General features: G+C 34.9%; 1 protein-coding gene across 1 annotated transcript; it reads right to left on the bottom strand.

Annotated features, from left to right (window-relative positions):
• Positions 1–860: 860 nt before the first annotated feature.
• Positions 861–2,354, bottom strand: LOC135142268 (uncharacterized). The gene is made up of 2 exons (XM_064073953.1): positions 1,318–2,354; positions 861–1,253 (listed from the first exon to the last, which is right to left on the bottom strand). The coding sequence occupies exons 1-2, from the start codon at positions 1,569–1,571 to the stop codon at positions 1,019–1,021; spliced, it is 489 nt and encodes a 162-aa protein (XP_063930023.1). The 5' UTR covers positions 1,572–2,354; the 3' UTR covers positions 861–1,018.
• Positions 2,355–17,586: the final 15,232 nt, after the last annotated feature.

Here is a 17,586-nt window from a genome sequence, read left to right as displayed (position 1 = left end):
GAGACCAAGCAGAAAATAGAAAAATTTCCATGCTGCATCTGTGTAAGTCTACTATCGGTCTCACTTAACTTATCTAGCTCTCGCTGGGTGTGAACAGACAGCGCCGGGGGGGCGGAAAGAATTTTTTGGGTTAACAGATGTTCTCGTTTACGGGCGATAGTCTCGGCCGTGGGTCAGCTTTTGGTCGTCGGGGAGGATTTTTCGATAATTTACCGATCGCCTGTTTATGAAAATTAATCCGTTTCCTCGGTTTCCGGGTTCGACCCCTGCGTTCGCGACACTGATATTTTAGATGGGTTTTTGGGAAGTTTCCACTTTAATCTGATTTCTTCGCAGTTGACAACTTTACCTTGAATTTATTATCGTTCAATATGATCCTGTTCTCTGATTATTTTGCGATAATTTTAGGAAACCTTGCAGTTATGCGAATGTAATGCTTTCACCGTACTTTAGAGAATTTATGGTACTATTTTCTATGTGTTTAGTTTTATGAAAAGGCTCTGGCTATCCATTTTTGCTTTTATCTGACCATCCCGTAACCGCTGGTTTTATTTTTTATTTTTTAGATAAAAAATAAAAAAAATTATTCAAACCAATCTTAAACATCAATCCATTTTGAAGAAAAGAACATTGAACATTATCATCAGTTAAATTAATATCATCGTGGACTCGAAACACCAGGGATATTTACATAGGCGACACCCTGGTAACTCTGTTTAAAGTGGCTTCTGTAAGTTTTTTATATTTATTTTGAATTTACTAGGACTAGTGTAGGAAAGACGTATTTCGTGCACGAATTCGAGTGTGATTTATCCCTCGACTTTCGGTCTGGGGCCGAAAATGCAATACAAAAATAACTATTTCAAAATTATACAATAACTATTTATTTGTTTGAATCTTGACATTTAAATAAAACCAAATACAACGCTATACTTATTGGATAAAATTTTTGTAAACTGTAAAAATACAACTGTTTCCATATATCGTAGTTGGAATTTGTGCTTTGTCTTTAATCAGCCTATTTATATTGCAGAGAAAACCTCTGATTAGTTCCAGCATGTTTATCATAAATTATTATCCCAGCCCCTGCAGTAAAATTAAACGCTAGTACATCTAACGCTCTACCACTGGCTGAATTTGTTATCGTCTGGTCAGTGTGATGGTACTGCCACTGCTGACTCGGTCCCCCATTTTTTACGTCAGTAAGTATTGCACTACCATTTGTGCCCTCGCCCTCTACTTGCAAATATCTCCTAACAAACAACAATGAAAAATTGATAACACATAAGCACGTAAATATTTTATTTTTCTACTTACTGATTACCAACATTCTTTATCAAGAAGGTGTCCGTCTCAGTACGCTCAAAGCGCCATAGCTGAAGCGGACTCCGTGTGTATTCTTGGAGTTGCGTTTTGTACTGGCTAGCGTCGAGAACAAGCGAAGATGCAGGGTTCACTATGACGATGGAGTTACGGTTTTCTGGGTACCACTGCGTGTTTTGCTTTACCAAGATACAGGGGGTTATGTGTTCGCCGAGGGGGTGGCAAACGAGCCATGTGCAGTCGGCCATGACGAAGTTCTTTTGATACTACATGAAAGACCCTTGGAATTCAGTTTAAATAGCAGAAAACGTATAAGTTGGTTTCTTCTTTGGCAAGAGCGGCAAAATTGATGTGGAATTTCCGCGAAACTACAAATATTTTGTTGATATTTATACGCTACTTATACATGGTGGTAGCAATATTTGATTGTGGTTAATTTTTGTTGTTCCAGTGTGTTTTTAACATTTGATAAATTTTGATAACGTTTGTATTGTGCAAAATTTGTTTTTTTGTGGTTTTCTTTATACTTGGTGGAAAACAGAGATACATTTCGTTTAAGGTTGAGATATTTTTATTTCGCAGTTTTTAGAAAATGTGTTATGTTGAACTCCTGTGGGGTTTTGGGACTAATAATTCGCATCTTGTCTAAAGTAATACATTAATTTTTAAAAGTAATTTGTAATTGTAATGAATTACTTTTCAAAAGTGATTGTTCTAATCACTGATCGGAATAAAGAAGCCCATATTTGGCAAATAAATGTATTCTAACTTAATGCTTGAAACACCGCCTAGACAAGAAACCAAAAGTATGAATTTGCAGGGCCGTGGAAAGTATAGATGATTTTGATGAGTAACTTATTTGAGAATGACTCCAGAATCCGGGGTTTTTGGTGCTTACGATAAAAAGGGCTGGTCGTTTTTCAAAAGGGCAACTTCGTGCTGCTAAGATCCACTGCAGCTCGATATATTGATAGCCTATCTGAAAGTATTTTATCCAGTTTACAACAAAAACCTACAATTATTAAAAAAAAGAACAAAGAAAGATAAACTCCATAATATGTAGCGATATCGGCTGTAAGCAAATACTTACGACTGCTACTACTTAAGGTCACTCAACAATATTTTAGTAATCAACTGGAAAATAGATCCTTAAAACCTATAACGTAACGGATTACTCAGTGTGAAATTCGCACCCGTTTATCTGTGGATGAACTACAACAAATATTTTTTGAGATCGCAAATTTGGCAATGTTCATATTCAGACAATTTTCTAACTAAAAGCTGTCTACAATCAACGGAAAACTGTTATCAGGTGCTAAAGTTTAAGGGCAGTTGCTACGTTGTACATTTTCAAAATGTAATATTTCTTATATTTCCATTATTAACATATTACTTATGGTTGTAAAATTGTAAATATAAGCTGTCCATAACTTTCTTTATATAACGCAAGGACAGTTTTGTAAAAATCAGTTTGCGAACATTTTTTTTTATTAATTTTACTGAAATTTTTGCATAAAGTATTTTTAAAAATCAATATCTCAATTACATAAGGAAATTTCGGAACACAGTCTTCAATACTGTTTTCAGCTTATAAAAGTCTAGAAATCGTACCAGATATATCTTCGACTGTTTTTGTTAGAAACGATACACAGTAAAAAAAACTGCTGTCGTAGTAGCTGCTTTTTTTTATATCTCAGTTCCAATAAATAAAATCGAAAATATATCTAGTACGATTTTTAATGTTTCGTAACCTGAAAACAGTGGTGAAAACCGCGTTCCAAAATTTCCACAAATAAGTGAAATATTGTTTTTTTTAATACGTCATGCAAAAATTTAACAAAATTTAAAACATATATGATAAACTTATAAAAAAACTACCTTAGCATTATATAGTGAAAGTTGTGGAAAGGTCACATTCAAAATTTCATACCAATAAGTGTGTTAATAATGAAGATATTACATTCCAAAAATATATTGACAACGTCATAAGAGCCAAATGCAGCAACTTCTCTTTAAGTAAAATCAACAGGTTGTGTTTCAACAGAAATGGCAAAGAAAAGACCATGGTCGTAATTTCCACCGATAACGTTAAAAATGGAGTTTATCTTTTCAACGTTTTTTTTTTATAAATATATGTTTCTGTTGAAAACTTGATAAAATACTTTGTGATAACCCAAACTTCCCGCCTTGAAATTTGACCTTGAAAACAGTTTGAAAGGCCCGCAAAAAAATTTAAAAATTCAAAGTTTGGCCTTGGCTATGATCGTCTAACAAATAGGAACCTACGTTGTGTTTTTTTTTTTTTTGTTTTTGAAAAATGGCGGGAAGACGTTCTTTCATACAAGTGCATACACTGTCGAGAGCGCAAGAAATAATAGACAAAAATTGTTTTGGAGGGGGGGAAACGGCACCACCCTCACAGGGGGAAATACGCTGCGAAGATTTACCCCTCAGCGCAAAAACCCCCTTGGTTTTATTCCCGGACGACATTTTATTACATTTCAAACACCTTAAGATATGTGAAAGAAAAACACTCGCGAATTGACTGAAAAAAAAACACTCCCGAATTGACAGAAAGAAAAACACTCGCGAATTGACAGACATACACACACGAAAAACGAACAAACGGAAATTCTGTACATCTGTTTGGAATCAATGCAAATATTTGAATATCACTAATTTAATAAAACAAAGCAAAAGCTGAATCAAGTAACTGGGTGCAAACACACAAGTTATTACAGGCGTGTGGCGGCCGATCTCTTTTCCCTTTTTAAGTTACGGCAGTTAATAGGAGCACAACAAAAGTACCCCTGGAGCGTTGTAGCATAAGCGGAGTCTGAGCTACCGGTCTGGGACTGTTCTCCCCCCACGACGGTGATTCTATCTATCACAAAGCCTACCCCACACGCATATCCCATGACGAACTTTGCCCTGCGGAACTAGGCCATTACGGTCGTCCAACCCGCAAAGATCTCGACTATTGGGCCAAATCGAGAAATTCACAACGTCGGCGGCCGCCCCCTGAATCTATCCAAACCTGTGGACTTGTACAGGTGGCGCGATAAATCTCGCCAGCTCGACTAGGAACCAAACCTCGCTTCTGCCACGTTTTCTGTGTCATTTAACCTCAGTTCCAGTTTAAAATATTCAATCTCTTATAACTCTGATATTAACAACAACTGAACAAGTGTTAAAGTGTCAAAAAGCAATAAACAACATTTAGATTCGCCATACAACCTTGTGAAATTTTAAACAATAAATAATTCGTATGTGAGATTAAAGTTGGACATCAATTAATTTATATCATAGAAACATTCACCAACAAAATATTTACAAAACAAAACTTAGCAAGGATTTATGCAACAAAGATCTGGTGCGAAATAAACTTGTACAAATGGAAACATTATGTGAGGTTAAAACTGTAGAACATGAGATTTACGTTTAATCAAAATTATACCACAAACAAAATTACTGAGGTTAAAATTGTGAGATTAAATAAATATAGTATGTATGAGGTGGAAGATTGCAGAGTTACCAAAATTTACAGGAGATTAATATTTGCCACACTTTATCAACGGTTCAAACAAAGAGTTTACATTATGCCAAATTATATCATGATCTAAATGATTGGTTACTTCAAAAATAATTTACTTTGAGAAGTTAAAATACTACGAACTGGTTACCCCAACAAAACACATAATAAACAAATACAAAAATATCCAATCATCGGTCCGAGGGAAAAAGCGTCTCGGTGATGTAAGTTCCAAAATCGTTGCGAGGAAAAAGCGTCTCGGTAATGTAAATTTTCTGTAGCGTTGGGGGCATGCCTTAATTAATTAATCAATCTGGCGTTGCGAAACATGCCCCGATGAATTAATCGTGATAACGATGATAACCACCTGAGGGGAGAAAATATCATAACCCCCCGCCAGTCCGCAGTATAATGAACTTGTTTAACTGCCGTAAATGAACTATTAGCAATCTTGTGTGAAGAATTTAGAAGTGTTATAATGTAACACTTACGTATATGCATCCAGAGACCTATTCGTAATTAAACATAAGGTGTTTTTCCTGACTAAGTGAATTTCATGAAATCTTCTAGCAAATGGTTAATTTAAATAATCCTGATTGTTAAATTGTGTTTGCACTAGCTGACTATTAAGAAAAACTAGCTTGATTGGTGAATTTACAAACAAAGAAACAGATTCACAACACGTGTTCGCGTCCGACCGGAAGTCTGCAATTTTCGATTAAAAGGGCGCAAGAATTTAACGCGCGGGTTGGGGACAACTGTATCATTATGAAAAATACGTTTGATCGTCGTTAAACAAAGGCTTCCTCCCGTTTTATTAACTACCAAACCAACTAATTTAAACCTAGCGCTTACCACGTGGTCACACACACACAGCCACATTCGTAATGAATCTACCATGCGGTTTTTCTACCAACCCTCTAACTGAAATTACCCTAGCGCTACGTGCTGCCATCTAACTCAAAGATCATGCAAACTAATCCCTAAGCGCTACGTGCAAGAGACCATCCATGCATATTTGGTTGCCTATGTTTAAGGAGTTCCTTTTCGTGATTGAACTTTTTTTTTTTCAAATTCAAATTATTCAAATGCGATTTCGCGCCGCTGTCAATTAATTTCAGCGCGAAAACTTTGATTTAAATTCGGTCACCACAACTTTCAGGCCTGTTATTAACATATCGAGTAACTAACAGCTATTTTCAGCACAATTAACTTATATTTTGAAAGCTATTAGAAATAAATATTTAAATTCTGTAAAAAACATTGTCTTTAACACTATTTAGTAGGAGTATATTCTAAATATGACATATAGGCAGTGTTGGGGACAGATACTTTTTGAAGGTTGGCGAATAAAATAACTGAAAACATGTTTATGTATTTTTTTATGTATTGTTCAATGAATTTGTTAAAATTAACAACATTTCGAACGTATTGTCACCTAAATTATTTCTTCTTGGCGTCAGAATTTGGTTTCCGCTACTAAACACCCGTTCCACTGGTGCAGAAGAAGGGATTGTGGTATTAAATTTAAAAAATAAATATTTTACTGTAGCATAGTTATTCAAGACTGAAAAATCTTTTCTTTTTTCCTGCAAATAGGCCATCGCTTCGCTGTTTGATGTGTCGCAAATTGTGCAATATTTATTACGTACCTACGCTTAAAAAGATTTTTTTTTTGTTTTTATTCCCATACTACAGTGTCCAAATTGTGTTTGAGTATATCTAATAATTATCTCCAGCATTAAAATTAATATTTGAAAAGAATACGGGAAATGATTATTCTGTGCTGAAGGTCTGTTGTCGGCAAACTGTCATAAATTATTATTCTTCACTATAAACTTACGATGTTTTTATGACCATGTCCGGTAATCGTCTATCCCGGCGCGGCAGGTATATACATTTTAGGAAGAATTGCTGGTTCGTTTAAGGCAAAATAAGTACAATTTCTTAGAAAGGTATTTAAACCCCTTATAGGATCAAAGGCTGCCTGGCAGGCCGGAATCACCAGAGTGCAATTTTGAATTTTCAGATTTTTGTTGAAACTCATTTTATTTTAATCTCGTTTCACGATTTCTGAAAATATATCACGATAAATTATTCTACCGAGGGTTGTAAAAATATTAGTTTTATTGCCCAAGATTTACACTTAATAAACATAATCGGCACATTCTAGGGCAAAACGGACCTGCCAAGCCAGCCTCGCGTTAGTCCAACAATGAAAAAGTGAAGAAATGACACATGTGGCAACAGGAAAAGATGCTACATTTGTCTGAAAAATAAAGGTATAAAACAGTAACAAATATGCGATTTATGCGAGAGAAATGTATGTATTGAACATTCGATTAGTCGATTACAGAACTAATTTGTGCTAATTGAAAAAATTATCATTATGTAACACGCAATGATTATTTTCTAAAAATAATAACATACCTTAAACAAATATTTTTACTATTAAAATTATTCTTACTTAATAACACAAATACAACCAGCGGGCCTACCGGACCCGGGTTGCTCAGGTACACAAATAAAATGCATTGCCCCGATAAGCGTAAAACGCAGTGAATAGTAAATTGTGGTTTATGGTTTTTAAAATACCATTTTACCATGGCTTAGATTTATTACCCCTCAGGATTATATTTAAAGATGTATAAGTACTGAAGGCTACAACGTAGGAAATGATGGTATTTAAAATATGAAAATTTCCGTGACAGAACACTATTAGTGGACCTCTTACCTCTATTTTTGTTTATGTGACCAAAATCACCAACATGAAGTATAAAAAATTACTACTAGTATAACTCAACTATAATAACTACTGAAAAAAAAAGTGAAATAAAAAATGTATCTTTATCTGCTCCATTAATTTTGTATCTAAATACAGATATTTTGTGCTTAAATTCAATTTTAGATACTAGATACCCAAAAATGTATCTAGATACTTTATTTAGATACAAGTATCTAGACACTGCCCAATACTCCATATAGGTATATAATGTTCACTGCCTTTTTAGGTCACAGTAAGCCATCATTTGGGGGAATCCCACGGAAAGTGGTATTAGTTTAATCATTCGTATTGAATAGGTTTCCCGGTATTAGGGATGCATATCTTAATGGTGGAGGGTTGCCCGGTCGCTGAATTGAGCGCGTGGGCCAGATGAAAACGTGGGCAGTGGCCTATAAGGTAGGCTTTTCTAAGAAAGAGAACTCGGTCGGGTTTTGTGAATGTGTCGTAGCAGACGAACATCTGATCGGTCGATAAAGTACGAGGGTAGAATATGCTGCACACGCACAATTAATTGAGTCACTGATAATAACTTGTACGATAAGAACCATCTGATTGCACAATGAGTTGATGGTCGGAGAAAGCTCGGTGGAGGGGTTCTTCGACTATGTAACAACGATGAGGAATGAGGACTGCACTGGCCCTAGACGGACCAACTAAACGGTTGTTTTGGCGGAACTGAAAATACTGATGGGTGAGTATGCAGTATAAAACACAAGAATCAAGAAATCACGTAAAATTTTATTCTACAGGTGTCTGACAAGTGTATGAACTGATTGAAATGTCATAATTCTCGGTGGATAACGGAAAAAATTAGGCTCAATAATTTCCATATAACGCCATTTCTGGGATTTTTAACAAACATCCTTTTTAACCAAAACTGCCTTAAAAAAACCCGGTTTTTGACAATTGCACAAAACGCGCGATATATTGACCTCCGAAAGAAAAAGAAAAAAAAGAAAACAACAACCTATCGCAGTAAAAGCTCATAATGAGTTAGGCGATAAGTTACTATTATTATTGCTATTGCAGAAATGCGCTAAAATATAGATAATTGTTCATTTTAATCGATACTTAGCCGTATATAAAGACTTGTTATGAAAAAAATTACATACTTGTTGGTTAAAATATCAAAAGACCAGGTCGATTATTTCAACTGAAAAAATGTTTAAAAAAATCTACGCTGCAGTTTGTGCTGTTGTCGCTATTGCTCTTCTTATTTCATCTGTCTCAGGTACGTATCAGAAAAAGAATTATCACCAATATTAATGTTTTAAAATTCATAGCTCGCGACCCGGAAGGAAAGTAAATGACTTCGACAGGATTTTTGTCTCAAATATGCTCTACATCTGCACCTTTTTGCACTGCACCACTGGCGGAAGTTCTTCAACTGAAATGTTAAAATTTGGAAATATTGTGTAATACACCTTTGTCCCAACATGTTTCAATTCCAGAGCGCTCTAGGAACTCCACGTTTTGTACATCCCTCACAACAGTATTAATAAAGGCATACAAAAATAAGTATTTTGCACTTTTATTTATCTACATATTATAACTTGAATTTTAATTTAAAGTTGTTACTTCTTTCTGCCGATTTAAACGCAGTTACTAACATTTTGTTTCATTTTTTGCTTTATGAATCTTGGAGGCATGAGTGGAAGTGACGAAAAATTTGAGTGAATGTATATTAACAGGAAACGAGGTTAATACAAGAAAATAAATGTGAAAATAATTTTGTTAGTGTCCAAATGCTCGACCGCGGTCAAAATCTATTTGGGCACGACATTATTTCCGCTTCGCTGCGGTTTTCTTCTTAATTGCAAATTGTTCCATATCACTGACCAATTGACTAGGTCCGCGGGTACCGAAGAAAGAAGTTCAATTGCAGTAGAGCTCCCCAAGCTCCAGAGGGGGGATAAGATACAATCGGCGGTCTTGTGTTTATTTCCTACTTACGCGAGAGGACTCATTTTGTAATGATCAATAGTCATCATTCTGGCCGCTATGTGACAACTTCGTGTTTTCTCCAAGGTTTCACTTTGAGACCCCTATTATTTTCAAGCATTATCAACGATATCACTGGTCGCATCAACTACTCTGAAGTCAATTTACTATTAAAGAATACATGGACTTTTTCATAATCAGTACTAGATTACTGGATTTAGGTTTTTTATAATAAGGAGCAGTAATGATTTTGAAAACACTCAAAACATTCACAGTTTTGTATATTTCCTCAACTGGATCTCTCTGGCATGGTTTCATGTATTAATAAAATGTATAGGCAAGAAAAGTCCAATGTATTGTGGTGATCGAATGTGAATCAAAATTTTGCGCAGAAAAAAATTAACAGCGGCACGAAAACACATTTGAGTAATTTGAACTTGAAAAAAAAATTCAATTAAAAAAATCGGTAAGCCTTTGTTTAACGACAATTAATCGTAACGACGACGACGATGCCACAGTTTCTCCAAAATGCATTTTTTCCGAGCGGAAAAATGCTAATTTTCGACCGACGCTAACACATGTAAATTTGATCACTGTTTGTACATTCACAGTTCATGTTACGAGTTTAATCGTTAACTAGTTCTACCACAATTTAAGAATCAGGAATTTGTTTAGATAAACACTTACTAGGAGATTTCATGAAATTGACTGAGTCAGGACTCGTTTGATTTTGTTTGTCTAATTACGAAGAACGTTTCTGGTTGCTAATACTTAAGGATTAAAGATTTCTCTCCTTAGATAGTTATCATCATTATCATCATCACATCACCGAGACGCATTCTCCTCGCAACATTGGATAATTACATCACCGAGGAGTTTTCCTCGCAACGCCTAATGCATTTCGTGTTTATTTATTATGTGGTTAGTTTGGGATAAACAGTCCACGATATGATCCCTCAAAACAAATTGTTTTAAGTAACCAATTACTTGGATCATGGCATAATGTAACATCATATAAATTCTTTGTTTGAATCGTTGATAAAGTGTGGCAAATATTAAGCTCATGTAATTTTGTTAGCTTTGCAATTTTTCACCTCATATGACAATTTTAGCCTCAGTAATTTTTTTTGCTGCATAATTTAAATTGAACGTAAATTTTCATGGTCTGCAGTTCCTAACCTCACGTTTTTTTTTTCTGCACAAGCTTTACTTCACACCATATGTTTTTTTGTTTTGTTTTTATAAATCTTTGCTAGTTTTTCTGAGCACGTCAATATTTTGTTGATTAATGCTTCCATCATATAAATTGTCTGATGTCCAATCTTAATCTCAAATAAGAATTTTTTGCTGTTTAAAATTTCACGAGAGTGTATGGCGATTTTAAATGTTGTTTATTGCTCTTTTTGAAACTTTGCCACTTGCTCAGTAGTAGTTAATATCAGAGTCATAGAAACTGAACATTTAAAATGGAATTGGGGTAAATAACACCGAAATACGTGGCAGAAGCGGAGTGGGCGGTTCCTAGTCGAGCTGGCTGGATTTATCGCGCCATCTGTACAAAAGATGCAGGTTAGAATAGAATTCAGAGGCGGTCGAGATGACGTAACGCTGTCGACTTGGCCCAATAGTCACGGCTTGCTTGTCTAGGCATGTCCTTCCTGCTGGGCGGCAATCGTTGCGATAGACAGAATCACCGTCGTGGATAGGAGCCATGACCAGGAGCCCCAAACTCCGCTCGTGCTACAACGCCCCCTGTGGGTATTTCTGCTGTGCTCTAGAATGAAATTGATATAGTTCGATCGCCGCACTGTTATAGCGTTCTGGTGCCGCTGCCTCTGCATAATTTTTTTAATTAAAATTTTGTTCTCTTGTTGACTGCCATAATTTTGAATTTGTCGGCACACGTCTGTAATAACTTGTGTATTTGCATCCAGTTACTTTAATTTAGATTTTTTTTCCTTGTTTTTATTAAATTTGTTTTTCATTTAAAATTCATTCAAAGTTTTTTGGAGCTGAGCATTAAGGGGTGCCCTCACCCGACACAACTTAGTCGCAGCTTTTTTTTTTCTTTTTTTTTTGTCAGTGGAGGAATAAATAATTTTGTGTCCTCCACAGATTTGGTTTTATTTAGTGGTACTTTTCCAACCTTGGGGCCCACCATTTGCAACTGAACGCATCCCGTCATTTTCCAAAACACAATGTAGGATCCCATTTTGTTACACGATCACAGCTAAGGCCAGATTTTTAATTTTTGAATTTCTCGCGGGCTTTCAATTTTTTTAAACATGTCAATTTAAGGCGGGATGTTTGAGTTATCACGGTATCTTATTATGGCAGATTATCTAAACAGGTTTGAAATTGGTAGCATGACATATTTAACAGCATTTAAATATAAGATTCATGGCACATTAACCAACAAATTCTTTTCTAATAAAATTTGAAACACAAGTCAGAAAAAAATTAATGCCAAGATAGTAAATCAGGTCCATGCCTAAACCAAAGTTCATTTGCACAACGAACCTGAAATTAGTTTTCACTGTTTGAGTGCTCGTTTAGTTTAAAGTTTAGAGGTCTAGGACTTTCTAAGAATAATGATCATGACAACTAAAGGATAAAAATTGTTACAGAAAAAAATTTGTAAATTCCGTGAAAACAAGAAATTTTTCGGATAAACTCATTAGCATCGATATATAAAAATAAAAGTTACGAAAATATTTAGTTAAGCAATAGATAAAAGGTAAGGCTAATTAAATACAATTTTAATAGCAGGTTTTATTTAATGCGAAAGTTTTCACAAACTTTATGAAGTCAACCGGACAATAAGCTTAATAGAGTCAGTCCATTTGGAACAGCCCAAAAATGAAAGTGTATACGTTACTTTTTGTGATTTTTTCCTCAACATATCTCACTGTTAAAGCAGAATTAAAACTCGGAATTTCAAACAAAGAGAATATGAAGATATTTGCGAATATCAACGACGTTATTTTTGCAACAAGCTCAACGTTTGAAGGACACGAATTTCTATTTGACATTCCAAACCCCAGTTTCGTAGTCAATTTTAAAGAAAATCATCATCAGGTATATAAAAGCTTCTACCAAAACTACAACTACGTAATAACAGAGGAAAACTATACAGATTCTGAGAACACGATTCTTAGTCTACACCAAGACGACAATTTGAAAGTTAATGGAAAATATATTCTAATAATCAAACTGGTTCAAAAACAGGAACTCAAAAAATATTTTCAATTACTTTGGAGTTACGAAATCTACAACGCGATCCTCCACACAAACTCGACTTTCTTCACTTGGTACCCCTATGAAAAATGTGGTGACATGGTGGTTCGAAAAACCACTCTACTGGAAGGATTTTTGAACAAGATTCCCAAAAGGCTCAACTGTCCTTTAAAAATCAGTTGGAACTACTGTAGCGACAATCTTAGGAGTCCTTTCAACAGAACAGACCCGGGAGGTTTTATTCTTCATGCCGACGTTCTGACTAAAGCAATGGGATCTCAAGCTGTCTATCTCCCAAATGTTGAAAATCTTAACAAAATGGTGTTAAACAAAACATTTGATGTCAGCAGACACATGAAAAAGAACAATATAACTTTGGCTATTGGTAATTTTCCTGCCATGTTTCGCACAGGTTTTAAAATCACATTTGGTGATACGCACTTCGTACAAGAGACAGTGTTCTTGTTAGTGTTGCCACTGAAGAGAGTCAAACCAAAATGGAAAGAATTTATCAAATCCGATACCATCACTTTGGTTTTGATACCAACGACGCTAATTATTTGTGGAATCTTGATATTTTCGAAATCAAAACTATCGCTAGGAGCTTCAGTTTTCCTCTCCTTGCAAATGTTCATACAGCTGAGTATACCAGTAGATCCCCGGAAAGTAAAAGTGAGAGTTTTTCTTGTTCTCATGTTGTTTTCGATGTTAATCAATTTCTTCTATTTGAATCAACTAAGCAGTGTTTTCACTCAACCCAACTATGAAGGGAAAATTAGAAGTTTGAAGGACTTTGCAATGTCAGATATTCCTCTGGTAACCCATGAGCCCGTTTTGAAATTTTTGGGTCAATATCAGGACGAAGAAACGAAAAATCTTTTAAGAAAAAAGTTTATTAAGATCAGCGGTAATCAAATCGATCATGTGAAGCGTTTTGTTGAGGGTAACGTCGCTCAGGCTCCAGTCGCAATTGGTTTCATACCGTACGTCAGAAATCCTGAGGCTATTGAAAAATTTCAAGTATTCCTTGTTTTGACTGATAGTTTATAATGTAGTGATCTTTTTTTTTTTCTAGATTAGTTCGTTCTATAATTATTTTCAGATTCCTCTGCGCTGTCACCTTAAGGACAAAATCAACTTTCATTTGAGGGAAATAGAAGAAAGAGGCTTGAGGTATAAGTTTGAGACTCTGGCAAGAGTTAATCAGCTGAAGTTTGTAGTTAAACAACATGAAAACGTTGTAACAATATCTGTTTCTGATTTGAGAGGTGTTTTTGTTGTGTGGATCAGCGGATGTTTTCTTTCTAGTGTGACTTTTGTCGTGGAAATATTAAATGAGAAGTATTATAGGAGAAAGAAAATGACAAAATAAAAAATCTGAAGTACTACAACTTGAATAAAACATGATTTAAGTAAATCTGCAAATTCGTTCATACAAAACGCATAGTAACAAGCCTTGGACACAAGCTAAAATTATTTGCCACTTTTTACCGTTCAATGTTTTGTTGCCAAAAATACATCAAAAATAAAAATCGATTATCTGACAATAATCAAAACGATCTTTGCTCTTTTATTTGAAAAATGTTCACTCTTGACAATTATAATGTCGATAAACCAAAGCTTGAATACTTTTCTGTTATCTTTAATAAAAATAGATCAATAAATTGAAACAAAAAATTATTCATAAAAAAAGTTATACAATTAGGACACAAAAAACGTAACAGATATTCATCAAATCATCATACTTATTCTATAAAAATTGTAGTGTGGCACTGGAAGTTGCACTTCTAATTCTGTCGAAAGATACTTAGCATTAAGTAATTAGCTAAACCAAAATTCCTAGAAAGCATATTTACAAAGTGTTAGACTTGTTAAATAAATTTGTAAATATCGTATTATATTTTGTAGTGTTTTTTACATCAACTTTTTTTTTATTAAAAAACCTGTGTGATTATTATAATTTAGGCATGTGAGTATTGCACTGAAAACTAAAATACGATATTGCGTGCGTGATGGTTTAAATTATCTAAAGCTTTATTACATACGTACTCATAAATACAACAATTCCACTTTTTAAGCATAGAGTACAAAGTTTTAGACATTACCAACATTTTTACTAAACTTCTGTCATACTCGTTAATTTTCACTTTCATAATCACTAATGAGAGTTAAATACCTAATCGTAAAGTTTTGTTGCATAATTTTGATTCTTTCCAAAATGTTGCAAGCACGAAATAAAAGACAGGAATTGACTAATTGATTATTAAATCAAGAAACTTATTATTTTACACATTTTAAACAGGATTTACTAAACAAAATTTTGGCCAGACTTTTAGCATCTGCAAAATAATAAACCTATGCAATAAACAGGTACATATAATTGTAATACGGTCGAGGACGGTGAATTTCGTCCACACAATTCACGTGAATTCACAAAAACGTCATCAACATTTTTGCAAAAATAGACCACTTTTTTCGTACTCTAGAGGTCATGACACATCGAGAAAACGTGAAAGTGGCAAGTACTTTCTTAGCTTACGCTCGGGAGGTAAAAAGACAGTTGGAACCCCCAAAAAGGTTTCACATTAAAAAACAAGGATATTTGGAACCTTTGAGGTTTTACATTTTTTATAAAGGCAGTTGAAATTCACGAAAAGGTTTCACATTAAAAAAAAAGACATTTGGCGCCCCCGAGAAGGTTTTACATTTTTAAAAAAGACAGTTGGGACCCCCGAGAAAGTTTTACGTTTATAAAAAGACAGTTAAGACCCCCGAGAATTATTAGGAATAGAGTTTTTTTCCACAATTAAATGTATTTTGTTTGACAATAAATATTATTATTATTAAAAAAGAACACTTGTGCCCCCCGAGAAGGTTTTACAAGAAAAGACATTTGGCGCCCTCGAGACGGCTTGACATTATTAAATAAGGGGGGGCGTATTGTCACCTTTTCGAGAAAGTGGGCTAACATCATCAATAAAAAAATTGTTATGACATCATAAACATAAATAATACACAATGCGTGAGAAAAAGAGAAAAAAACGAAAGACCAAGTTTGGAATCAAACGCGCCACGTCCGGTCCGCATTCCTGACTCGTAACCACTAGATCACGATCAGGATGCCTTACACTAATGGTTTTGATTTCGGTCTGGTGCAACAACATCGGAACATTCTGAGCTCCGTTTTGGCTTTAAAATAGTACGTTTTCGCGAATTTTTAATTTACTGTCCATAAATATTAGTGAAAATGTTTTGCGTTAGTGCTGTGAACACGAAGGAACGTGAATATTTTTTCAAAAAGGCGCGAAAACGGGGTAAGAACGATTCGAATTTTAATTTATCGGAATCAGTGATTCGTATTTTGACAAATCTCTAAATTTTGGGAAATTTTGGAAGACGATTGAAGTTGGCCGGATAACTTTTCCGAGGAATAAATAATACCGAAACATTAATTAACATTAATTATACTGTTTAAATATGATAAGTATTAATATGTCATAATTAAACCGAAAACCGTTTTCCTACAAACATGAAGTTATTAAAAACAATTCAATTTGTTTAAGCATTGTTAAATTAACCCCGAAAATGTGCAATTTCCCGGGCAAAATATGAAAAATAATTTCTACAATCTCATCGTCACACGTACGATGACGTGACTGTCACGTGAGCGACCTGAGCAAAGGTCACTATTTAATCCTTTGCATTCAGTTTTGATTTCGGCCTGGTGGCAGTAACATCCGAGCATTCGGAGCTCCGTTTCGTCTTAAAAGTAGTAGGTGTTCGCGAATTTTTAATTTATTGTGTGGGTCTTGCTAATTTAGCTCCAGTGGTGTAAATGCCTTGTGGGTTTTCATGGTATACTTGCTTGAGTATTAATTTTGCAACAGTGTATCCTTTGGTTCCGAGTCTGAATTCTCCATGTCGTCAGACGCTCTTGACGGGGGGGGGGGGCTGTTGGCCCTTAGACGCTGGGTCGCATCATGAGGTCAGTCGGCCTTGGAGGATTTATGTGGCTGCGTTCTTCCCTTGGGCGTGGGAGTACTGCGATCCTATAGTTTTCGTCCAAGGTCCATCGGTGTGCTTGCTTGGGTATTCATTTTATAATATTCAGGTAGGTATCTCTTTTCATAAAATGGGTCGCAACCTTTGATGGTAAAGACTTCTTCAGGTGGTGTATATGCTTAGGTACTAACTATACAGCTGTATTATATCTATATCTGTAGTATATCTAAGTAAGACCTGCTCCAAACCTTCCCGTGGTTCTTGCTGAGCATCAACGATCCAGGCCAAAAAAATTCAAATATTTAGAGCCAGTAAAGTTGCCCAAAATTCGTGAAATTCGCTCGTTGGTGACCAATGTGGAGCAAGGGGGACTTTTGTAACGAAAGCATTTATACTGTTTAAATATGATAAGGATAAATATGTCGTAATTAAACCGACAACCCTTTTCCTACAAACATGAAGTTATTAAAAACAATTCAGTTTGTTTAAACATTGTTAAATTAATTGATCACTTCGTAATTTTACTCCACAATATAAAATTTTATTCCTAAATATTTTTCGTCTCTAGTTTGTAAAAAAATCATGTTTATTAATTTTAAGGGGTCTCTACCTGGTGATATATGATTAGGCAGCAAATAGATCCACTTTTTTACATCAGTGGGATTGATATAGATGAATATGAACAAAATAGAAAACAAAAAGTCACTATTGACGTCGAACACAAAGAAAATTACCCATAATTTCACAGTAATTATCAAATTTGGAT

This window comes from Zophobas morio, unplaced genomic scaffold (assembly GCF_036711695.1).
Source record: "Zophobas morio isolate AGI-343-1 ecotype UQ-CSIRO unplaced genomic scaffold, CSIRO_AGI_Zmor_V1 ptg000046l, whole genome shotgun sequence".
NCBI lineage: Eukaryota > Metazoa > Arthropoda > Insecta > Coleoptera > Tenebrionidae > Zophobas > Zophobas morio.
This window is presented reverse-complemented; position numbering and strand designations above follow the sequence as displayed.